Genomic DNA, 25,739 nt, shown 5'->3' with positions numbered 1-25,739 from the left:
TACCAGTCTGAATCCCAAATAAGATCAGGACTCAGGAAGGAGAGCAAATGAAACTGAGACCCTTTCACTCTGGGCAATAAGAAAATCCTGAGGAGAAGCTGAAGGAGAAGGCAGAGCACCTTTGCAGCTCTGATGTGGAATTGTGTGAGAGCAGCAAAGGCGCTGCTGCCCAGAGGCCAGATTTAGTCCCAAAGCATCATTTTAAAAACTGTCTGCATTCCATTTCAGTTCCCTTGTGAAGGATATTAAATCCCATGGAGGGTGTGCATTGAAGTGCAACCAAGATGATGGTTTGTTTATGAGGAACAGCTAAAAAAGGGTGATCCTTCTGCACTGAAATAAAGAAAATGCTGAGATGCCTGAAAGAAATTACTCGAGAAGAGTGCTGTAAATAATCAAATCAGCTCTTTTTATCTGAAAGGGAGGTTAAAATGCTTGTTAGAGTAAATATAAATATATTCACAGCTGCTTTCCTATTGAAGGAGGAATAAAGAAATATATGAAGTTCTGTGTTTTACAGCATTTCCCAGAAGTGGAAGATTTTTGAACAAATGGTGTTATTTACTAGATCTAGCCTTGGGACATGGCCACAAAGGATTCCTTTTAGAGCTCCTAAAGGAATCCTAAAAGGATGGTGATTCCAAGAGAGTAAATCTTTAGCATGCTATTAGTTGCAGAGAAAGAATAATGATTCTTGTTAATTAGAACTTGTTTGAATTACTCAGAACCTGGTATAATAGAGCAAATTACAGCATCATAAACCCAGTATGGAAGGGAAAAAATAATCATTGTGTTTTGTCCTGGTGTGAAATGGCACCACCTGCAGATGGAAGGGGATGGGTGTGTGTTCCCATCCTTCTGCACAGGCAAGTGGGCAGTGATCCACCATCCCTCTCAGCTGATTCTGATCTTTCTGATGCCATCTAGAAGAGTCTTTTTCTACAATGTAAAGTCATGTATCTGCTTGGCTAAGTATGGATTTCTTTACAAGATTCAGCCATTTAAGTTTTCAACCAGCATTTGATCATTTTTGTGCTGTAAATAATTAACCATAAAGTATTTGACTTAAAAAATATAACTAAAATGAGAGCTTAGGTCTTAGATAATTTTTCCCCTCCACTGGCACAGTTTAGTGTGCTGGAAATTATTTATGATGATATGTCCAGTCAATTTCTGAGCCTGTTCTGGCATTCTTGGAATTACAGTGATATTCTCTTCAGGGAAATAATAATTATATTTTCCCTGAACTAGCAATCTTTTCAACTTCTTTTGCTTTTTCTTTCATGGCAGTGCAGTAGCTGTTGGCAGGTAAGGAGTTGCCAGGAGATGAATTGACATTAAAATGTCAGAGTTCAGCCCACATGTAGGAAAGAAAGGGGCTGTCAGGAAAGCAGGGTAACCTTTTTTATGGAAACCTGCTGATTGTGACTTTAGTGAGAACAACGTGGTCCTGTGGCTGCTCTGTGCCTGGGTTGAGAACTGAGATGAAAAAGGAAACTTGAAAAGGTTACACATCTGGTGCCTCAGCCCTACCCACAAAGAAAGATCATCTCCTAGTGATTTAGCACTGTGTATCTTCTGATTTTACTGTAAATACCAGTTTTCATTATTTTCTTTTTCTTTCTTGAAGCTGAGGACTGGAATTCCTTTACAAAAGATTAACTTCAGTTCCTGAACTAATTTCAGCATTATGACCATGATAAGCTTTTATTTTATTGAAGCGGCTTCCTTCAGGTTTTACTTTAAATAGAAATTGCTCATTCATGGCATTAGCAGATTTATTTATAAAAAGAGTCATGTTTCTAATTTTTTAATGGAAATTAGTCTGGAGAGTTTATCTTGGGGGAGTTGTACTTTAAAAAAACTTAAATCACTGGTTTGCAGATTTCAGTGCAAGAGCAGACTGTTGCATCAGTGAACAATTTCCTTGGAAAAGGATCACTGTGGGAAACAGGGGGTTCTGTCTGCAGCCCTTTGTCAGTCCGTGAGAGCCCATCCTTGCAGGCTGTGCATCCCTGCTCTGTTCACCAGCTCAGTTTAGGTCCATCCAAAAATGCCCTTCCTGTGAGAAACCTCCATGGAAGTGCAGTTGGAGCCAGGGCTGGAATGGGAGGGCATATCTGGCTATCACCTTCCTGGTAAGACACTGGGAGAGTAACACACCAGCAGCCTTCAAACTTCTGGTGGTTTTTGTTTGGGAATATTCCATGCAGTTATTTGAAAGTACTCAGGTTTCAGATTTTTTTTTTTTTGTCTGTTTTGCATATTAAAGTCACAGCAATAGAGCTCAGCTGTTTCCCTGGTCTGTGGCATCCTTACTCTTCCATGAAAACAGAAATTATATTATAAAAAGTTACTATGTTATATTATATACAGATATTATATTATAAATTGATACAGTATATTATAAATAGATATTATAGTATAGAATATACAGAAATATTGAAGTGGAGGGAGAAGACCCACCTTTGTTGATTCAGCATCTTACTCCGTTTATTGACTCAATCAGTCACTTTTTATAACCGTGTTAATTAAGTTCATGTATATTGCAAACCCGAGCTCACAATAGGTCAGAGATAACACACCAACCCCTCCTTTTGTTTCCAATACCAAGATTTGTGTTCTCAAAACTTTTACTTTCCCAAAACAGCCAAAGATAGAATATCTACTTGTTATGAGAAAGCTGCCTGAGAACTCTGGTATGCAAGTTTCTCAAGGCCTTCATGTTTGTCACTTTTACTTGTAATTAAAAACAACCTGAGAACTTCTACTGTTTACAGAAACAGGCTGTGAGAATTTGCTCCTCACAGCTGCCTTCTGAGCCATTTCTGAAAAAATCTCCAACACAGAAATATATAATTTTAGTATTTCATTTATATCCCCCTTAAAGCAAAGCAGCGGGCACTGCTTTTGCTGTGTGCTCTGAAGTGAGTGCACATAAAGGTGCTGGCAGTGTGGCCCCAGCCCGGGGCAGCCCTGCACATCCTGCAGCTCCCAGAGCTCATGGCCCTGCTCCAGCCATTTCCCCACGGCTCGCATGGAGTTGATGTGAGCAGAGGGATGAGGTTCAGTGAGGGCTGTGTGAGTGCGATCCGAGGCTGCTGCCCCAAGAGCAGAGTGCAGTGAGAGTTCCCTTCCCTGGGGCTGCAGTGCCACCTAGCGATGCAGGGACTCGAGGTGCGCTGTTCCTTTTGTCTCCCCAGATCAGCATCTTCATGACACACCTGTCCAATTACGGCAACGACCGCCTGGGCTTGTACACCTTTGTCAACCTGGCCAACTTCGTGCACACCTGGACAAACCTGCGACTGCAAACCCTGCCCCCCGTCCAGCTGGCTCACAAGTATTTTGAGCTATTCCCTGAGCAGAAGGACCCTCTCTGGCAGGTGAAGGCTGAGCAAGAGATCAGAAAAAAGTTGTCTTGGTGTTTTTTTGGGTTTTTTAATTCTTTGTTTCAGTTTCTTGTAGAGAAAAGCAGTATATTTTTAAGTTTGTTCCATAAAAAAGGCAACTGAAGCTTCGGGATGTGATTGTGGTCCCCAGCACTTGTTAAAGGCCATGTAATTATTATGCGTTGGGATGTGCAATTAAAAGTATCTTTAATTTGTTTTATTTGTGACACTACTTGCCTTTAAAAATGTGGGGAAAAGCAGGCAAGTCCATGTTGTGTTATTCCTCTTCTCCTTTTGGAACTAACAGGATTAAAGCATTTGACAGGCAGATTTATATGCATCTTCTAGCAGTTAAAGAAATGAGTTTTTCCCCAAGTATGTAAGGAGAAGAGGGCATCCAAGAAGAGAAAATAGCATTAAGACCATGGATACTCTAATTAGCCAGGTGGAAGTAGATGAGATAATCAGAAGTTATTTACAGTAGGCTGGGAGCTGCCCAAGGAAGAAGTTTGCCAGGAAGCTGTAGATACCTGAGTCCTGACAGTGATAATATTAACCCAGATAAAATCTTATTAAAGGTGGCTTGGTGGAAATACTCTAAGGAGCAAACTTTACTAAATCAAACATTAAAATGTATTTAAGCTTGCTTACTAAAATGTTTTCCAGCGTTGAATATTGAATTGCCAACTTAGGATCTGAGCTTGCAAATTTGTACTTAAATATGCATCTTGGAATTCATGCTGGTTTTGAATAAAACATTGAACCAGAGGGGGAAATGTCAAGGATTTTACATAATACTAAGAATAATTTTTAAAATGGAAATTACCCTGTAGCCAAATTACTTGGAAAATTATAATTACTTAGAATTATAACGATAAGAAAGACATTTTTAAGTTACAGCCACTAAGACTTACTGTATGTGGTGCATTTTGTCCATAATTGATGTGATTTTGAATACAGATATATATTCTTAAGCCTCAGAGGGGTACATGAAGATAATTCTCTTCATCTCAGTGCAATATTGCCAAACAACAGTGTCAAAAATTGTTTGTGAGTAGCATTTCCAGAACAAATTTAAACTGATGCAATTGAAGCAGCAAAGATTAAATATTACTATTAGGTACTGATTTGAAATGGTAGATCAGAATATGTATTGGTGAATAGAAAACCTTAAATCATAATCAACTTACTCTTTTAGTTTTAAAATGCAGCATATATAGTATGGTAGCTGTTTCAGGAATGGGGCAACTATACATGTGTAGGATATATTTCTTCAACGTACTTCTTAAAAAAAATTCCAGACTCTTAAGCGAATCAGGTTCTGACCTGGTTACATTGGAAATCCCACTCAGAGTCACTGGAATAGTTCTGGAATGCATTGGTTTTCAGTCATAAGGAAAAATAATAATTCCTGGTAAGAATATTTGTACATGGGTGAAAAATAGGTAATTTATATATGAACCTTTTCAGATGTGTTTACCAATGAAATTCTGAGTTTTCTTCTCTGTTGCAGAACCCCTGTGATGACAAACGGCACAAAGATATCTGGTCTAAGGAAAAAACCTGTGATCGGTTACCAAAATTCTTGGTTGTAGGACCCCAGAAAACTGGTGAGATTTTCTTTTATTCCAACAGGATAGGCTGGGTGTAAGTTCAAATACGTAAAACAATTCATCACTGCTGACTCAGGCTGCTCTGTAGAGATCTTGATCATCCAACAGCATTTTGTTGTTTTTGGACACCATGCAAATATAGCTTAAATCATGTAAATTATGACAGCAGTCAGTACACATTGAAAGTGCAGGGTTCAGGTGTGTGTCAGGTTTTTTGTGTGTGTGATTTATGTCAAAATGAGTAAACTTGAATAAAGAGGTGAACAAGACAGACAAGCTCTTGTCAAAGTGGAAGAAGGAAAAGGACAGGACAGAGACATCTTTCAGATGGGTTGGATTCTGAATTGCAAGTTCTTGTGTGTGTCTTGTTCATAGAATATTATTTCTTGGCATTTTTCTTTCAAGTCAAGAAGTTCCTAATGGGCAGTTTTAATTACAAGATTGCACTGGTCTATAAGTTTACTCAATGGTTATTTTTCTTCTCTGTAATCAGGAAATTGCAAAATTCCTTTTATCTTCACCAATCCCCAAAAGCAAATGAATGCAGGATTTTAAAAACTTATCTTTGTGACAGTCTCATATACATAAATCATTATTTTTTGAAACACTATTATTTTAAGTTGGAAAAACAGATTTCAACACTGGTACCCCAGTTGTCTGTATTAACTAATTACAGTTATTTAAATGTCCTAATTCTAAAAGCTCAGAAAGTGCAGGATCTTAGGTGACATAAATCAACATCCCCTCAGTGAATTGAAATGGAATAAAGCTGATTTAGTCCTATCTGCAGCTATGATCCCCCAAAAATGTGTGTGTGTATATTTTTATTTTAAATCTTGGACTTTTATCCTATTTGCAGGTACTACAGCCTTGTATTTGTTCCTGATCATGCATCCTTCCATCATTAGTAACTCCCCCAGCCCAAAAACCTTTGAGGAGGTACAGTTCTTTAATAGAAATAACTACCACAGGGGGATTGATTGGTAAGATGGGTTATTAGTATAAATATAAAAGTTTATATATTGTGAACAATAGAAAAATGACATTACTGTTGGTAATGGTAACTGTGCATATATGAAGTGAGATAAGAAATAACCCTCAGTATCCTTCTGAAATGAGAAGCAAATGCAAGTGAATAATGATCTTACTACAGAATATCTTAAATGCACTAACTTTTGTGAGGCTTTCTTGTAAATATCTAGATATTATGTGCAGAGCAGTAACAAAATAATGTATTTCTTGTTACACATGCCTTTGAAAGTGGGACAGTAATGGTTGGTAGTTGGATATATGGACACAAAAGTTATGTTCCTGCTGAAAATCTCATTTCTTAGGAGAAAAACAAAGATGCTATCAGGAAGGGCATTTCTTCCTTTAAACAGAATATAGCAGTAGCAATAATGTAAATAATAAAAAATGGGGGCAGGAAAAGCCTCTCCAAATGCTCTTTAGGAGAACAGGTCTGTGTGGCTCAGTGATGGTGCTGAGACAGAGTCAGTGTCCCTGCTGCCACACTCATGTGGCTCCCTGGGCTCAGCTGCACCTGAAGGTCACTCCTGGTTCCTCTGGTTTCCCCAGGTGCTGCACTGTAAAGCACTGCAGCACGAAAGCTGCTGACATGCTGTAGCAGCTGGGGAGCACCAGGGAAGGATTATTGATTTCTTGTCTTGTTTCTTTATTTTGCCCCCACTTAAAGGGAGAATACTTTTATTGCCTTTGAGTCTGTATTCATCCATAAAATGAGCAGGGTGAAGGCTGTTCTGTGCTCTCAGTGCAGATACATCAGATGCAGTTTGTTTGGCACACAGCTCGTGTTCCCAGAGGTGTGATTGCTGTGGCACATTGTCACTGGGAAGGGTGCTGAGTCAGCTCTTGTGCCAGTGGAGAGGTGCAGGGTGAAGGAATGAGTGAGTGGCACTGGGAAATGGCTGCTGAGGCTTTGGCAGCCAGTGAGGAGGACGTGCCAGCGAGGCAGAACAGCCCAAGTACAGCGGGCCCGTTCTTCCACACAATCGGTGTTTTCATGTTGCTGGAAAGCTGCTGTGCTGCTTCTCCCTGTCCTCCTGCCTTACCCTCTTCCCTAAGGTGCAGGTGCAATGTGGCTGCCACACACACGTCAGATTACCTTCACCCTAACATGGCACTGTGAGTAAAGCTCACAGTGGGCAGCTGACTAAACCAGGCACAGCCCTTGGGCAGGTTCTCACCACAGCACCCACTCTGTGCCCCACCACCCCTGCCAAGTCTCAGATCCTCAGAACTCCCTCTTGGTGTAGTTGCCTAATTGTTAGATTTGCATTCTGACTGCCAGGCAGACCTCTCAGACCACCTAGTCTGATAGTGTGCTTCAATGATAGCTTGTAATGAGCTTCTTTGTAATTAGATACAAGGGTTCTCCTCATTAGTCCATTAATTAGCTGGGATTCCTGCAAGAATCACAAATAGCAATCAGTTCAGTTTGGTTTAGTTGTGGAGATAGGGCTTTGTCCCTGAGCTGCCTCTTAGTCTTTGTCCAGGGCTGGATTTAGAGCAGGGCCAGCTACAGAAGCAAAAGAGGATTGTTTTAGCCCTCAGAACCTCAGCATTGCCCTTTTGAAAGCTGGGTAGGTGTAAATTGCAGGCTTCCAACAGACATGGCAGAATAGTAAGATAAGAACTAACTGATAACTTCTTGCTGTCATTTAAATGCAGTAGTCTAAACTTCTAAGAAGTTCTTAAAAAACTTCTAAGGAGTTCTAAGAAGTCTAAATTCCTATGTCTAGACTTCTAAGAAGTCTAAACCATCCTGCATTTCTTTATGTAAGCTTTGTTACAGGTTTCTTGGACAAGTTTCCCTAAAGCCTTCTTGGCTTCATCATTCTCATCAAATCAGCCCTAACACTTCTGGGAAATAAAAGTCCATTGACTTCAGTGGTTACAATTTCAAAGCCAACAAGAGCCCATCATTTGTGTTGGAAGTAGCTCATCTGTATTAACAGAGCAAAGTCTAAGCACTGGAGGAAATCTGTCCTTGAGCATGGTCTTCAGAAGAGGCTGTTTAAATAACATTTAAACTTTAGACATTTAAACATTTAAACATTTATTTTCTCCGTACAGGTTAACTGAAAAGTCAAGAGGGCCAAAATTTTTTATTTATTGTTTTCCCCAACAATAACAAGAAGTGATCTGAGGGCCAGGGATAGAGAAGTCCTTAGATGACAAAGCAATTGCAGGAATTTAACTACAGCTTCATAACAGATGAGGAAAACTCACAAAAAGCCCTAAAACAACTACAACCCAAATTTCCCCCAAAATGTGACTCACAGAAAAATACATGAATTCTGTCACTGCTCAGAAACTTTTACCTGATGAAGCTGTGGGGGATTGTTTCAGTGCATCATCTTCCCATATAAACAGCCTCTTCTCAGTGAAAGCATCTGATTGATACTAAGTAGCTTTTTCTTACAGTATTTCAGTTCAGTTGGTGTCAGCAAAAGGCCAAATTTGGAAAACTCAATTTATACTTTAGACTTCAGCAGTTTCTTCTGACTGAATAGTGAGAACTCGTGAATTTTAAATACATAAATACTGTAACATTTTTATCCAGTTAAAAAATAGCTGTAATGTCTAGTTACATTTAGTGAGAGGAAACTAGTACTGAGTAAAATATGATGAAAGATACAATGTAAGCTTTGGTTTGCTTTCTTTTTTTTTTTTTTTCATTTAGGCTTTTATTTTAATTGAATATAGAATAAAGCATGCTTAACAGATTTATCAGCCTTTGTGTGACTTTTAAGTAATTCTGAGGACGATATTGCTTTCCCAGGTACATGGATTTCTTTCCAACTCCTTCTAATGTCACCACTGACTTCCTCTTTGAGAAAAGTGCCAACTATTTCCATTCTGAGGAAGCTCCCAGGAGAGCTGCTTCCCTCATCCCCAAGGCCAAGATCATCACCATCCTCATTGACCCGTCGGACCGCGCTTACTCCTGGTACCAGGTGAGCCCTTGGGAGAACGTGGGCAGGCTGCAGGCCAGCATCCACCCTGAATCCTCTCAGATATATCCCTGTACTCACTGACCATCTGTGATCACCCATGGGCTGAGATAGCTGCCATATTTTAAGGGTTAAACCAGTAACCACTTCTTCAAGTTATCTATGATGCAAGCATGTAAAAATGATTACTTAATTAATTAATGCAATCAGCACATACAAAACTAATTATATAGACACAGTTATATAGTTAATGCTCAAAATACAGGATAGGCTAAAAAATTTTTGTCAGTAAGAGCAATGAGTTTTGCCTTGTTTCCCCAGCTTTTGTGGTCTGTAAAGTTGCAGCAATGTCACTTGTTTTCCAGCATCAGCGATCCCATGAAGATCCTGCAGCTCTGAAATTCAGCTTCTATCAGGTGATCACAGCTGGCCCTCGAGCCCCCTCTGAGCTCAGAGCTCTGCAGAAGAGATGCCTGGCACCTGGATGGTATGCTACCCACATTGAGAGATGGCTCACTTACTTCCCACCTTACCAGGTGAACAAGACTCTTGACATCCTCATCCTTTCTCTCTCTCTCTCTATATATATATGTATATGTATGTGTGTGTGTATATATATATATATATATATATATACACACTTCTACCTTTGTAAAAGTCTTGCCTGCTGACTGCTGATGTTGGGGATAATCCTACAAATCATTACCCTCCTTCTGGCCCCGTGTAAGGTCAGGCTTCAAAAGATGCACATCCTAAGCCCCGAGTGTCATGTGATAACAGCAGACCAGGCAGACACTATCACATGATTGCTATCTCCTTGGGGATTTATTTCTGGAATGGAATTTTGTGACATTGGCAGCGTGTCTGGCACTGCTCCCCACCCAACAGCTAGAGGGAGGTTGGCTGCAATCCCAACCTTCTGTTTATCCAGGGCTCTTGTAGCTGAGACAAGTTGGCTGGAGTCTGCACCTTCTGTTTCCCCAGAGTGTGCCAAGGAAGCTCTGATGACTCTAGCTGCTGTTTTTCCCCACATACTCTCTTTTCAGCCAGCCTTGTATATCTCTTCGTGAGATACACAATGCTGTAATATCCTGATTCTTGAATGAAATTCTCCTCATTATGTTTTCATTAGCTTTTCTCCACAAGTAACCCATGAATATTGAATAATTTGCATTGTCATGCAGATTTTTGCCAGATTTATGTCCCACAGCAATAGTGAAGAATCAGCCCTGATGGCCTTATGTTTTATCTGGAAAAGTAGTAGCCATTAATATAATTTTTTCTTTGCTGGGCCAGTCTCTCTCACTTTCCTGACAGTATTTCTTATCTTTCTAGATCCTTCACTGCTATTTCTCTGTTGTCACAACAGCTTCCAATGCAGTATCATTTCAGATTTAATTAAAATGCTATTTACCCTGCTTCCAGATCATTAATGATGATGACAATTAAGACTGAGCCCATTATTGTTCCCTGGGGCAGTACTCTTCAAATGGTGGAGCTTTACAGAGGTGGAAGTTGCAGTTGCAAGCCTGAAATAATGAATTTCAATTTGAGTCTCCATTTATTTTGTCTGTTGTAGTTGCTGATTATTGATGGACAGCAGCTGAGAACTGACCCATCTACTGTAATGGATGAAGTACAGAAGTTTCTGGGAGTCTCTCCTCATTATAATTACTCTGAAGCCCTAACGTGAGTTAATCAGTTCATCATATTCACATGTTTCTACATTCCTAAAATACCAGCTAGCCTGTAAGTCAGCTCACTGCAGAACAAAGCCCTTCACAGTTCCTTGAGCTATCAGCAGGGTGGATTGTTCAGAACACAGTTTGGGGTTACATTTTCTGTGCATCATTCACTGAGCCGCTTGGCTGTTACGGAAGTAGAGCAGCACAGACAAAGTGCTGCTTTGTGAGAATTGCATATGAATTTTGCCATGGATCAAAATGAATTTTACTTCCATAAGTGGAGCATGAAATGCTGATATGCAGAAACAGAAAGCAAACAGAATAATTTCTCTTTATTTTTGGCATAAGCTGAAAAACAGATTGTTATATCAGTCAGGAATGTAGCATTCACTCTTTTGGATTCTGACTCCTAGATTTGATTATACACAAATTTTACAGTGCACAATGTTTGTTTCAGGTTCGATTCTCATAAAGGATTCTGGTGTCAGCTCTTGGAAGAAGGAAAAACCAAGTGTCTTGGAAAGAGCAAAGGCAGAAAATACCCTCCTATGGATTCTGAGGTAAAGCATGCTGGTCATTGGCATTGTACAGGAATTCGGGACATGACACAAGCAAAATCATGAGAAGGGAGAAAAGACAAAATTAAGTAGGAGTTACTTGTTTGGCTACCTTTCCTGACAAAGGAAATGTTTTAGATGGCTGTGAGCTGCCTAGACGTTCAGTTCTTTATTTCAGAGATGAAGATGAAGTCATTAAAAAACAACAGCAACAAAAACCCCCCACAAATTCTAAAACTTGGCACCCCTTAGAAAACTAAATGTGCTGCTCCTGAAGTCCTGTCCCTTTTACCTTATGGACTTAAGCAGCAGAAGTTTCACAGTGCAAGTTTCTATCATCAGATAGATATATTTGTGTGATCCCTTGTCTATGAGCCTAGTTAGACTGTGACATAGAATGCAGGCTCTCCTTTAATCCAGTTTTAAGAGAGGTTGAGTTCTGTTTCTATGAATTTTAAAAATTAAAATTAATTTATTAATTAATTAATTTTTAAAATTAAAATTTTAAAAATTTTTAAAAATTGTCCCCAGACAAATGCTCAAATGGGGAAATTTCAGTCAGATGAAATGCTGCAGTCTGTACCCAAGGGCAGTTCAGTCTCCCATTCTAGCTCTAATTTCCATGTTGATTCTGTCTTGCATTGCCATTTCATTTGACCTGGCTAAAATGCAGATAAAACCTGTAGTTTGACCAGCAGCAAGAATTAATGTACCCAGGACTTTTTCCTCACAGTATTTAGACTATAAATAACTTCACATCAGTAGAGTCATACAGATACAAAACCATTGGGTGAAAAGGATTTTGGTCAGAGGTAAGACAAGACTGTGTTTGTGCAAACTCTTGTCTTTTTCAACTCTAAATGATTCTCAGAATGGAGGTTGCTAAGTGATACAAGTCTACATACATAGATATTTTAGTAGCTGTTATTTCAATCACACTGTAATGTAAATATTCCATCTCCAAATGTACAAGACTAAGAGTAGAATTCAGTTCTGCTTTGACTTGGGTGTTCATTTTGAACAACCTTTGTTTCCCTTGAAATGACCTTTCAGAGTTCAGCTCCTTGCATGCAGTAGATAGCACAAAACAATATAAATTGCTTTAAAGGAAGTAGAGTTTTCACACAGGTCGAACCAGCTTTGGAACCTCAAACTCACAGCAACTGCAGTACAGTGTTTTATTAAATAAAACCTCTCCTTTTGTATCCCTCAGTGCAGGGCCTTTCTGTCGAGCTACTACAGAGATCACAATGTGGAACTGTCAAAACTCCTCCACAGACTGGGACAGCCCCTGCCATCGTGGCTGAGACAGGAACTACAGAAAGTGAGATAGCATTGGAAAAGAGCTTTTTGAAATCTCCTTCCACACTTCAGCTGTCACACCTGAACTTTCTAGTGGCTACCAGAAGGTCTTGTAAGATATACCTCTTCAAAAAAGTGTAAAGGATAGAAATTATTTCCATATGCTGGCATGTGGATTGTAAAAATACATGTGTTCCTTAGAGCTCTGGTGGGCCAAATCTTTCTCATAAACATTTCTGGGCCTGTGGACTTGTGGACTACTGTGCACATATGTGGGAGTTACTTACAGCTGGTATAAACATCAGAGATACATGACCTGTGTGATTTCACAGTAAATATTCACATTTTTATACATCAGTTTTAAAGTATTGTGTCTCATGTAGGTTTTGTAGCCCTTTGTTGGACCACTGGCAGTTTTTCTTAGGATTTGATTATTGTGTTGCATAGGATAAGATAATGAAATGTAGCACAAACTGCCCAGAGTACTTCTGCCTTGGGAATCAGCTTGCTAATGCCCAAAGTGTGTGCAGACACTGGGGAGCAGTACAGTTACCACCTGTCATTGAGCTGTGCATGGCAACAAATGCACCCTGCAACATCTGCAATCCACAGGTGTAGAAAGAAAACTACAAAGAAGCCAAAACCAGATGATATCTGTTAACAGCAAACCCTCACAGTGCAGGAAGGGCCCTTTGTTCAAATGTCTGATTTTGTACTGACCAAGATGTGAATTATCTGAGCAGAACTTGGATTGCAATGTGAAGCACACACATTGCAGTGTTAGACTTCAACAGTTGTGACCCAAACTGGAGCAGTGCAAGGAAGAGGCTTTCACCCCTGGTTCTGTGAGCAGCCAGGTCCAAGCATTGCACTCTGGGCTCTGAGTCACTGAAATGAATTCAAAACTTATAAAAAGCAGCAACAGATCCTTACTTTAATTGCCTTAATTTGCACCACTATTTTTTCTTTAATTTATTTGTAAGCTTAAACTATGCTTTTCCCCCCTCAACCTCATAAAAATTGTAGCATCTTTCTGCTACCTTTAGATGACATCAGCTGCAAAAATTACCAGACTTCCAGATGAAAATACCAGTTCTGTTCCCAGATACATTAAACATGTTTGTTATTAAATATTAGGAATAAGCTTTAGAGGGGACAAAAATAAACACCGTGTGTAGTCATGGTAAAAAAACTACACTCAAATCATGGGAAAAGACAAATGTCTACCCTTGCAGGCAGATATTTGTGATAGGTCTCAACAACACATCTCTCAATGCATCAGTTTAGATGTGAGATAAAGTCTAATCAATAGTGCTTAGCAGTTGAGAAAGATAATTGGAAATTTAAGCTAAGTGTGGCCTTAATGCTGCTCACAGAATTTTGGCTCTGAGTGTTTCTAAAGGCATGAAGGGTTAGTGAAAACAAAAAGAACCCCAGTACTAAAATGCAAGGCTTTATACAGGAGCTCTGTAATGTTTTAATCATTTGTTTCAGGGTGAATATTTAAAAATGTGCATCAGATGGTGGAAAAACTTCCTATGTCTCAGTGCTGTTTTACGACATTTATGTAATCATGCAATTTAACTTTCAAGGTAATGGAATGGAAGCCAGTCTGGTATTCCCTAAATAGAAAACAGATGTTGAGATCCTTACTGTACCTCTAACTGGTAATCTTTATTATTTATTGATTTTTGTCTATGTAATACGTGGTTTTGATAGGCCTGTAAAGAAAAAAACCTAGACAGATTCAGATTTGCTGTATATAACAATATTCTTTACACAGCACATTTTTGCTAAGGGAATATGCATGATTAAGGATGAGGACCTACTAGAGTAGACATTTTTTAAGATGAACATTTCTATTATTTATTAGAATGAGAATTTCATTTCACTTTAAATATTCAGTCATATGGATTTGTCTCAAAAGCTGACTTGACTTAAAGTACTTCTTCTTTGATAAAAGAAACATTCTGGATTCTGAACATCTGTAAAAGCAAAAGCTCTGCATGCTATGGACTGCTCATGCATCCTGCAAGCATCCACATAGATTTGTTGAATAACTGGAGAAAATACCTGGGGTTTTCATCCTGTCATGATTGATTTTACTCTTGATACAACCTGCTGTAACATCACTCAAATGTTTTAGAAATGCAGGGATTGCACAAAGCTCCTTTTGTGCATTGCTGCCTCAGTTCTCCATGTTCTTCAATGAAACAGTGTTATAAAATCGAGGAAAATGGGACAAACCTTGGGCACTGTCAAGAGCCTGGTGTTTTCAGGGTGAGAACACAGACTGAGTGCCTCCTACATGCAGGAGGAGGAATGGCCTTCAGCATCATTCCTAGTTCATTCTTTGTTTTAAAGAATTCCCTCTCTGTCTTCTTGCCCTGGGAAAGCAAGGCCCTGACAGGGTGAGCATGAGTGGGCAGTCAAGGACAGGGTGGTGTCATTGGTCACATTGTCCCCTGGGGAATTGTACAGCCCATCTGTGGTCACCATGAGGTACTGGCACAATAAATCCTCCACATGCACGGCCTCGGCCTTGGCTGGATTATTAGTTGGTTGTAAAAGGATGGTATGAAGCCATGGGGGGTTTTAATTCCAGAATTGTTCTGTTGAAATGTGTTCTTCCATTTAACAGGAGCCTTTAAAAAGCACGTGTAACATGCAGCCAGCTTGGTGGAGGAGGAGGAGGAGGCTGAGCACAGCATGCAGCCAGCAGCTGGGTGTGTGTCAGGGGATGCACCCGAGCACAGGGGAGCAACCTGCTCACACCACACAAGTTTTGACAAAGTGTAACCTCTTCTGTTCACTGCTTACCTGCAATCAGTGTTTGATTCCCAGAAGTACACCATCAGTATTAATTCTCTTAAAAAAGCAGTTTTGTTACAACAAATTTGTTTGCTAGTCCAAGTCAGATGTTTCCTTGTGGCTGGAAACACAGCCGGGGTTCCTGTTCCCCCAGAAGGTAACTGCACAAGCGATGATTTCTTTAACAACTGCTTGATTTTGTGAGTTTCATCTTCATTTTCATAAACATGATTCTGAAATTTGCTTTATGTGGGTATCGGTGCCATTAAAAACTGATGTTTGGTTCTGAGCAGATATTGACCATTTGGGGGTGTAAACACAGAGCCTGATCAGAAATCACCTAATTATTTGAGCTAACATTCCTGAGAATACTGTGACATTTTCCCAGTTCTACTTGTGCAGAAAGAATGAGTTTGGATGATTTGCAGACTATCTTGTACAGAATATCCTTTTTCATTGCTTAAAAATGTGAAACTTCCTCAGGAAGAAATTAAATAGATATTTCAATGTTTATAGATGTAATACTCTTGTCATTCACATTGAATGAAAATTGCTGGAAACATGTTTCTCAGAGTTTTTTTTTTAAATAAAAAATAGATATTATTCTGATAGTGGCATGGTATTTGAAGTGCAACAATAAACTCTGATAAGAAAATGTAGTGCTGTGTGGAAGTGACTTTCATGTTCACAAAGTTGTCCTCTTCCAGGCTGGTTAGCAGCCATTGCAGCTTGATGCTGAGCTCTAACACGGTCCAGCAGCACAGGAGCAGCATGAGATGTTTTCAGAAATGAAAAGTACTGCTTACTCTTGCTGTGAGTGAATATTGCTGCTTTATGCAGCTGCTTGTTTTACTGCCTTTGCTTCCTGCTTACTTTTTATTTCTTGTGCCAGCACTTGCTAATGCGCTGGAGAAACATCTCCAGAGTTTGCTTTTTTTAAGATAACAAGGAAAATGTATTCAAATCATTTGCCTTGGGGATTCAATAGTTGTGCCAATGCATCAGCCTACACAGACATGAGAAAAGCTTTCTTTGGAGAAACTTAGAAGATGGTATGAATGTCCAAAGGAAAATTCACTGTTATCAACAAATTCAGAACAGAACACAAAATTGTACTTATCTAGCTGGGTAAAATCTGCTTAGGGGAGTGTGGGAGATACGAAACCTGCATTAACAAAGTATTGCATTCGTTACAGAGAAATGATGCAACTTAAAATTAGGAAGTTCTAAGCTTTGTGTATAATACCCATCTCTGTGAGGTCTTATAAAACCAGTAAAGTAGTAATAAGAAAAGGGGAAAGATCCTTGCTACAAATAATTATAGCTTTTTGGCCTCTGTCTTTATATACTTTCATATAATATTTCTTTTCAGTTCTTCCAGCCCACCAATTCCTAGAGCTCAAAGGCAAAAGATTTTTTTTTTCTTTTGTTTTTTTTGGTCTCTCCGTTTGACATGGATGGAGAAAGCACAACAGTCAGCAAATGGCAAATCCCAGGAGCAGGGAAGTGATCAAGGTGAAACCAAGGGCCAGGGAAACCTGAGTGGAGGAGGAGGAATTCAGATCAAGTAAAGGTGATCATCTTCCTTGGACTGAGGATGACTAGTAATAGTTCAATAAGCTGCTGTGGTGTGAAAGTTACAGTAATTAGGGGAGGTTTAGATTTCACATTAGGAAGTATTTCTTTATGAGAAGGTGTTCACACTGGAACAGGCTCCCTGGAGCGGTAGTTGATGCTCCAGGCCTTGTCAGTGTTTAAAAATCATTTGGAAAATGCCTTTAACAGTAGGCTTTAACTTTTGGTCGGCCCTGAGGTGTTTGGCATTTGGAGTAATGATCCTTGTTAGGTGGCTCCCAAGTGGAATATTCTGTTCTATCTTGTTGTAACTCCAAATTGAGGTGTGGACATTTGGCCAGCGTGCAGTTGCTTTACATAGACTGGAAAAGTAATCTGTGTTCACCTAGAGGGATGACTTCATTTTTCTAGCACATCTTTCACGACCTCTGATTTTTCTATTAGTCCATGGTTTTCAAGTACCGAGCAGCGTTATTGTAACATTTAAGGCCACCTGGTGACTGGACCAAGCATACACGCACGTGTATCTACACAGACCAAGCCGCATCGCTGTCTCAAACCAGCTGAAGGTCTCTGTTTGCTTTTGGAGAATGCCTTAACCCCTTCCCCCACGGGGATGCGGCTCGGTATATTCGGGAAGGAGCGGGAATCAAAAGGCGAGAGGATCGATCCCATTTCCCTCCGCGCCTTCCCCTCCGGCCGAGCCAATGCGCGTGCGCTCCGTGGCCTCGCCCATCGCCGTAAGCCCCGCCCCCAGCCCGGGGTCCCGAAAGCGGCCAGTTCCCGTCGCCGGCGCGTGAGGATGGGTCGCGTGCTGATCGGGCTCCGCGTGGGCGGGCGCGCGGGGCGGCCGTTGCTGCTGAGGGGGGCGCGCGGGGCGGCCGTTGCTGCTGAGGGAGGCGCGCGGCGCGGCCGTTGGCGCTGAGGGGGGCGCGCGACGCGGCCGTTGCTGCTGAGGGGGGCACGCGACGCGGCCGTTGCTGCTGAGGGGGGCACGCGGCGCGGCCGTTGCTGCTGAGGGAGGCGCGCGGAGCGGCCGTTGCTGCTGAGGGGGGCGCGCGACGCGGCCGTTGGCGCTGAGGGGGGCGCGCGGGGCGGCCGTTGGCGCTGAGGGGAGCGGCCACGCGAAGCGGAAGGGTGAAGTGGCAGTGACGGCGGCGGATCGGGTGCCTTCTCCACGGCGGCAGAGCAGAGGAGCGTGACAGACAGAAGGTAGGCTCCATGAAGGCGTGGGCTGCGTAACAAGGAGGACGGGTAGGAGCCGACCGCGCGGGGCCGGGGCCTGGGCCCACATGAGGAAGGGAAAATGGCGGCCGCCACGTGGCGACGAGGGAGGTGGTGAGGGGAGCAGAGATCCATGAATCCATGGGAGCTGCCGTCTGTGGCCGACTCCCTTCCTAGACATGGAAGAGCAGAGCCTTGCTAATTGGCATAACTTTTACCCTCTTGTGGGTATGAGTCGTTGACTGTGGCAAGCAACAAGCCGATTCTGCTATGGGGTTAGCCATCTCCCTCTTTTTTTGGGTGTTTTCTTGTTGATTGGTTTTTCAGGTTTCTCTCCCTTTTTTCCTTTTAGTAAAGTATTACAGCCCAGTTCTTAATTTTTTTTTATTCTTTTTTAATTCCGCAGGAGCACAGAAGCTGAAAGCATGAAGAAGTAGTTGTTAAAGATCCTCTTCCCAGAAAGTATGTGTCTGGCTGTGTCTAATAAGCTCTTCAGAGGTGAGATTTAGGGCAGGAATAATACCGATTTAATAATTTATGTTTAACGATTACTGTGACTTGTGCTTCGAAATCTAGGTATCATGGTGTTTTGTTTTAAGGCATGTTTCATTTTTATGTGTTTCTGGGACAGAAAAGTGTAATCAAGTGCATTAGTGTGACCAGGAGGAATTTGGTTTGGATGTAGAGACATTAAAAAACATAATCTGCTATTCCTAGCATAAAAAACACACTGCCAGTACTTTGCCTGCCAGACTAGAAATATCTGAATGCACAGATTTCTCAGGGATATCCTGGGCAAGAGGAGTGTCTTTTTTTGTAAGCATGTGAGTACTAAGAGAAATCTGCAGCTGTGGGGACAAGGGAGATAAGAAGTTTAAGCCAACAGTTTTGTTTCAGAGCAGCTTTTCAGCTTCTGGGAGAGCATCCTACTGTTTAGTGATGATTGCTGTTTGTGTTTCCAGTAGCAATATTAAATTGCCTCAAAGTTGTTTTTACAGGGGAAAAACTTCCTTGAAAGAAGATGGGGCTAAATTCCACATATGAGTTCTAGGAGTAGCTGTGTCTAAACTTGTTCATTTTCAGTGGTAGGGTGGATATGTTTAATCATCTGGAATCGATGTCTTTTGGGAGCAGTAATATTTCTGGTTATCAGGCAGAGCTAGTAAAAGCTAATTTTAGGCTAGGTCTTTATGTCAGTTTTTAAACGAAGTTAAAATTTGGAGCTTTAATGAGAGCTTCTGCAATCCATCTCATCTTGATGAAGAGGGGCTGGAACCCAGCTTACTGTGCCTACAATTAGCTTTGACTGCTATACAGACAGATAGTTAGGATCTCATTGTGTGCTGCTCCTCTCTTTGGGCTGCCACTGGGCCTTAAGCTATTACAGTGCTGGTTTTGGTAGTGGAGTGGCTGTACTGCACCCTCAGGGCTGGCTCCTCTGCTCTCACCGTATTAGAAGAGTGTTTCAACAAGTGTACCTGTGCTGCAGAAGCTGCGGGTAAGTTTTTGAAGTCTGGAAAATGAAAGTGGAAAGTCCAGCTGTAATTTTGGTGTCTGTGTGAATGTAAAGTCTTCGAATGTATGAATAAGTCAATAAAGAGATATGACTGGCTGCAAGTGTGGTTCCTTTTTTGAAAAACTGCTGGAAACTAAGACTTGACCTACACGTGTTTGTCAGGATTACTTACACATGCCAAATCTGCCAGTTCTGGGGTTCCTTTTGGGCAGAATCTCTGGTTTCAGGTGGCTGATGCATTGTCTGTGAACTGCTCCAGAAGTGGTACGGCTTGAATCAGAGGTGGGTGCTCCAGGGCAGAAACAACAATAAATAGAGTTGATTTTTGTAGTTGCTGAGGGATCCATGCTTGAGAAAATGGATAGAGATCCAGTAGATGGTGCATCATTGCATACTCAGATGAGATACTTTAGTGTACTGCCTTAGTGAACACCAGCTGTGCTGGGACAGTCTTGTTGGAATACCTTTCAAATAATGTGTTTTTTGCAAATAGTTAGAACTGGAAAGTTGGAGGGAAAGGGAGGGTTTGAAAGGACTGGGAAACAAAATCTGTGAGGCCGGAGCTGAGACGATCAGCATGCCGTGTACTTGCTGCTGGGTGTTTGGCAGCTGAGGTCAGCATTCCTGCTGGAAGTGAAGGGAGCAGAACTGTGGGCTCTAATTACAGCGTGCACTAGATCTGAGGAAATGACTTTCGGTGGTTGTGTTTGGTGGGCAGATTAGAGCTGTCATAGGAAACTCAGGGGTTTTTAAAGCATGTACTTTTTCTGCTCAAGTGGAAGTACATGAATGCGTTTTCTTGTGCGGCGCTGTAACAAGTGATAGCACACATGTTTAACTGGTGGTGGGTGGTTACTCTGCTTATAACAGCCCTGTCTCATAGCTTACTGCTCTGCATTCCAAGGTGGTGCCTGCCAAGCCTGGTGGCCAACGATCAGGAGTGTGTACTCTGAAATCTCTTTATCTCCAAAACCACTGGACCTCTGTAATAACCTCAGCACATCTGCTCTGCAAGGGCACTTATTGCTTAACTTAAATAGGCAAATGCAAGTGTTTTCATGGTTTGTGCCACCCTTAACACAGTTACTAGACAACTTAGAAACTGTAGGATGAACTTAGGGCAACGTAACTGGTCGGAATTAAAGCACTGGGAATGAGACAAACTCCTTTAGGTTTATATTCTTTGAGGAAGATGATTTCAAGAGTCCCCTTAATAAGGTACAGCTTATGTGAGTTTTACCCAGCTGATGTTCTGCAGCAGCTGCCTGTACATCTGTGGTATTAATTAACATACAGAAATTGTAGTCAGTGTGGCAGTTTTTATTGTATACATGTACACCATCAGGCTCACTGAACAAAAATGAGAATGGCATAAGATGGAGGCTATTTCATTTTATGTTAGAAACTGAGAAGACATGCTCAGCATGGAAACAGTGCAACATTTTAAAGTCTAACAAAGCATTCTATTAAAAGCAAAAATAACGAAGTACTGTACTAAATCTAAATGTTTACTATGCTTGGTGTGCAGGTTTAGTTCCCCCACACACACAAAGTATCCTGTTTCCGTGGTGCAGCTATTAAAGGGTGATTATGTCCCCTGTATATAACACGTATATATTGCACTATGTAGCCTACTTCACCACAAGTCTCAATGGGTCCTGTACAGCAAAACTTGGATGTTACATGCAGATACTTTTGACAGACTGACTTCCCTTGTAATTAAGGACTATATAGAAGTAAAAATGCAATGGTTTTGAAGTTGACTGGCACAGTGTTTTGCATTGGTCTAACAGTAGGTGGTCACAGTACAGTGATTTATGATGTTTTAAAATATTTTACACTATTTCAAATAGTGTGGAATTACAGAGAACTAAAATGTATTAAAGCACCTCATGTACTAGTTTAGCACCAGTTACAATAATTAGTCCTGACCCTTGAAAACTTAAATTTGAGGTTGGCGATATTAAGGGCTAAATGTTCAATCTTACGGGCTTCAGCAATGTCATTGCCACTTCATATGCAAGTGAGTCTTGGATATTTGTTATAACACCAGAGAGACACAACAATATAAAAATGAATAATTGCCCACTTAAAGCATGAATGCAAGCACCCCACTTTTTCACAAAACACCACACAACACAGTCATAGCCAGTTTGGGGAATACGAAACTGGGAAACAGTCACTGGTGGTCGCAGTTTGCACAATCACTACGTGGTGACACTCATCTGCCACACTTGTCACACTGGAGTGTTTCATGGCCCACAGCTTTCAGTTTTTACGAGCATGGTTGTTACTGTGATGCATAGAGCACACTTGGACTCGGCACAGTCTTTGACCTGCGGATTGTAGCGTCGTGGCTCCCTCCCCAGTGAGTCAGTTCACAGGTGATTTCCAGACTGATGCCTTTCAGTGTTTCAATAAGGTGATTACCTGCTGTGTTCTAGGTTTGGTGGGGTGGCCCTTCCTCAATGGGACAGTAAGCTGGTTATCAGTGCGTTTTTTTAATAAATTGCTAGGGATTTCATGGCATGGGGAACAGTATATGGAAACGTAATTAAAGGAAATTAAGATGTGTCAGTGCTTTAGAAGTCACTGAAAACTAAGCTTTCCTGTGAAATCAGTCTGAACCAGTGTTGCAGCTAAGCAGGAGAGAATTATCTAAATCTTGCTTTACAGAAAAGATAGTTTAAGACTTTATAGACCTTTTCAGACAAGTTTTGGCTCAACAACTCCATTGTATGCATAACTTTGTCCGGTAGGATTGACCGAGGTTCTTGGCGCTGCTTGAGCAAAGCCCAGCCGTGAAAGGATAGGGATGTCTGTTAGTCTGACACTGTACTGACAGCTAGTGGTAAATAGAAAGAGTGAATCTTCAAAATGCTGTATGTACTCCAAATTGTGAATTTCAGAAATAGGACAAATGCTACCTAAGTGAAGTAAATAAGTTGTTGCTCTTGCAGTTGTGCAGGATGTTGTGGGGAAACTGTCACTGTACTGCCTGTTTTACTTGGGAATGTACTTTAGGCACACTAAACTGTGAAGACATTTAGCCAATTAACTGGGAATGTGATAATTGACCATTATTTTCCTTCCTGCATTTAATACATACTCAGAATTACTTATCAAGAATCAGGCTATGAATGGTCTCAGAATCTACTGAAACATGAGTCAGATTTAGCGGACTGAGTGTAAAATCATAGGAACAATAGACTAAATTAACTAGACTGAAGATTAATTGAGATCTGTAATTAATTGTAGAGAAGCTTGGAGCATAAATAGCTTGGAGCAACAGTCTTGTGGGCAAAGTCTCCAGCTGTCCTGCTCCAGTATTAACTCTAGCTGGCTATCACTTTTCCCCTTAGATACATAGTAGCTTGTTCATGCAATATTTAAACTTCTGCAACAGGAAGGACAGTAATCCCTAACTGGAAGGCTTGAGTGTATACAGCTTGGATTTAATGAAAACAAAAACACATGAATCAGGCAAATGTCTGTTTCCACCCACTGTGGGCCCCAGCTGTGCACTGCATGTGCTGTTCAAGTTGTCCTGCCTCAAAATTTGGTTTTCATTATGGGCATTCATAGTTTGGTCACACTTTTAATCCAGGGTACGAAAGATGAAACTTTTGTGTAGACACCTGGGGAATCTTTGACCCCACAGCCGTAGCCCCAGGAGGTCACACCGTACACAACCCAGCTTTCCCCTGGGCGTTCACACATCAGTGGTCCACCGCTGTCTCCTTGACAGCTGTCCACTCGTTTCTGTTCCTGCACGTTTCCAGCACAGAGCATTCTTCCTGTGAATCTCCTTTTGTAGCGCTCCTCACACACCCTCTTGGGCAGTAAGGGGATGGCAGCCTGTTGCAGTGTTCTTGAATAAGCCCGTCCTAAAAAGGAGATAAAAATTGTCTCGTTACAATGGTCAGTCTTGGAAACATAGTTGTGATTTAATCCGATTTTTGCTCTCAAGTCTTCACGCTGCTTTGCCATTACATAAAATTTCCGGAAGCAAGACTACTGAAAAAAATCTCTGCATTACATATAATATTAAAATATGGTAGATATTGTAAATGTAAAATGTAGATGCTTTTTTCAAAAAGTAGCTTTTCTTCACGTGTTCTCTGGATTTTTCCAAGGATGGGGTTTGGTTTATTCTGAGCACTTTGTCTTCTACAGAAGAGCATGCGCTTTAATACCTCTGTGGAAGCAATTTTGGGGAGTCTTGAGCAGCTGAGAGTAAAGCAGTAGAAATTCTTTATTTCTGTGTCATCAGTTCAAATCTAGTGTAGCTCAGCCTGAACAGGTGCTGCATCTTCTGGTGGCTTCCAAGTAGATCTTTCTACTTTTTTTCCATATCTTGCACCTCTTTCAGTTGAAAGCATGGGAAATGAAAGCCACTGTTGGCTTTACCTTTTTTTAAGTAAAATCTTATCACTTGTGAAGCAATTATGATTCATATAGTAAGTGTGAAATGTCAGCTGAGGTACTGCAATGATGTAAATTCTTACTATAAATTGAAGCCAATTACTGCAGTGGTTAATGTTTCCTCAAATAATGTCCTAAGTTAACAGTATTGCAGGACTTTGAGTGAATTATGTAAAAAGGCTAGACAGAGCTAGGCAATGAATTAACAATTGTTTTAAGCAAAACCCCACCCTACACATCTCTCTCATTCATTGTAGTACAGTGACCCTGACATCTGTGCACACAGATTAGTGCTTGTAAAGAGGAGGGGCAGATACTTGGCCTTGCCTTGTCTCCTTGGCAGTTCTAGTGAGTCACTGGAACAAAGGCTCAAGTGTGGTTGCTGTCTTGCACTGTATTCAGCACCACAAAAAGATAAAAGTAAAACATGGTTATTAATTTGTGAAACGTTTAAAGGCCAAAGACCTTTGAAGAGGAAGAATCTTGTACTGACCAAAAAAAAGCAAGTAGAAGCCTGGAGTGCAGATTGCATTGAGGCTCTTGTAAATTTTGGCAAGATGTTCTGTTATTTAAATCAAAGCTGGTTGAAAATGTCAGTGGTAACAGGGAACACTAAAATGTTATTTAAAATTCTATCATGCATATTTTCCATCCATTTTTCTATTGAAGTATTGTAATTTCAATAACCTTTTTAAAATTAAAATATTCATGGTCCTTATCTTTGAAACCTTACATCTACTGGAGCTGTTATGTACTGAGGCAGGGGGTGATAAGCTGCTGTGCAGGGTGTGCCTGGCAACAAATAAGCTTTTTATTCCTGCTTGTCATTGTTAATGAGGCCACTTTACTGACAGGGTCTGTGATTTAGAGTGGCATGGTTAATCACTGCTTGGATACAAATACAAACTATAATCAGTAAACAAAATACTATCATTCCTGGTTAAGGATCAGGAGAGAAAATATTTGCCTATGTTAAAGAAGAGCAAAATACTTTCATTTTGAGCATTTTGTTCATTAATTATTTGAAGGGTTTTTTCTAAAACAGCCTCAGATAAGCAGATTGGTGCGTGGAAATGATTTTACCTGTGTCACCCCATCCCGTGATGAAACAGTTGGGAGCAGTTTTCTGTGGTCGCTCCCTCCTCAGGGGCAAGCAGGCGGGTAGAACGTGGGTGCTGAACCTCGCACACTGCTCCTCGGGCCCCTGCAGCCTCAGCAAGGCAATGTCGTAGTCGCTGCTGTCAGGCCTGTAGTCCTTGTGCACCACAATCTCCTGCACCCCGATCTCCTCCTCGTACTCCTCCAGCACCAGCGTGTGGTAGTCTCCAACCCGCACCACGTAGTTGCGAGTGTTGTTGCCATACCTGAGATGGAGGTGAAAACAAACAGGGCTGGCTCGGGCAGAGTCACATCCTGAGCATGCTGAGTTCATCACTTTCTTTATTGTTCACATAACTAATGTTAGTAAATGATTTTTTAAAGAGCAAAAATGCTTTCTCAGATGTTTACACTGACATTTCAGTGTGTCCTAAAGAATATAAAAACCTTCTGAGGTTTTAGGTTGTGCCGTGTTCTTTTTGAATATTTTCACAGGGCAATTTTCTTATGGCCATTTGCCATGACTGGCACTTCAAATGTACAAGGTGTGCATTATAAATTTAT

The 25,739-nt window shown here is 41.0% G+C and overlaps 2 protein-coding genes and 1 non-coding gene across 7 annotated transcripts in view; 2 read left to right on the top strand and 1 right to left on the bottom strand.

Annotated features, from left to right (window-relative positions):
* Positions 1-15,996, top strand: part of LOC135447013 (bifunctional heparan sulfate N-deacetylase/N-sulfotransferase 3) — a 53,112-nt gene extending 37,116 nt beyond the window's left edge. For 2 of the 5 annotated variants that reach the window (XM_064711658.1, XM_064711659.1), the window contains exons 7-15: positions 3,204-3,386; positions 4,906-5,002; positions 5,865-5,988; positions 8,811-8,985; positions 9,348-9,518; positions 10,562-10,671; positions 11,125-11,227; positions 12,438-12,548; positions 15,168-15,996. In XM_064711658.1, coding sequence (XP_064567728.1) covers positions 3,204-3,386; positions 4,906-5,002; positions 5,865-5,988; positions 8,811-8,985; positions 9,348-9,518; positions 10,562-10,671; positions 11,125-11,227; positions 12,438-12,548; positions 15,168-15,434 — 1,341 coding nt within the window. In that variant the 3' untranslated portion in view covers positions 15,435-15,996. Of the gene's footprint in view, positions 1-3,203; positions 3,387-4,905; positions 5,003-5,864; positions 5,989-8,810; positions 8,986-9,347; positions 9,519-10,561; positions 10,672-11,124; positions 11,228-12,437; positions 12,549-14,020 lie in introns of all 5 variants that reach the window. The other 3 variants (XM_064711661.1, XM_064711662.1, XM_064711660.1) reach the window with 3 other exon arrangements.
* A 2,269-nt stretch (positions 15,997-18,265) lies between these two features.
* LOC135447543 (small nucleolar RNA SNORA24) lies at positions 18,266-18,396 on the top strand. Its single transcript, XR_010440194.1, has one exon. It is a non-coding gene; the product is annotated as a small nucleolar RNA SNORA24 (small nucleolar RNA).
* A 2,561-nt stretch (positions 18,397-20,957) lies between these two features.
* The window catches only part of PRSS12 (serine protease 12), a 33,443-nt gene continuing 28,661 nt past the window's right edge, over positions 20,958-25,739 (bottom strand). The window contains exons 12-13 of the mRNA XM_064711657.1: positions 25,161-25,441; positions 20,958-23,539 (exon numbers count right to left, since the gene is read on the bottom strand). Coding sequence (XP_064567727.1) covers positions 23,232-23,539; positions 25,161-25,441 — 589 coding nt within the window. The 3' untranslated portion in view covers positions 20,958-23,231. The remainder of the gene's footprint in view (positions 23,540-25,160; positions 25,442-25,739) is intronic.

Source organism: Zonotrichia leucophrys, chromosome 4 (genome assembly GCF_028769735.1).
Source record: "Zonotrichia leucophrys gambelii isolate GWCS_2022_RI chromosome 4, RI_Zleu_2.0, whole genome shotgun sequence".
In the NCBI taxonomy this organism is placed as follows: Eukaryota; Metazoa; Chordata; class Aves; order Passeriformes; family Passerellidae; genus Zonotrichia; species Zonotrichia leucophrys.
This window is presented reverse-complemented; position numbering and strand designations above follow the sequence as displayed.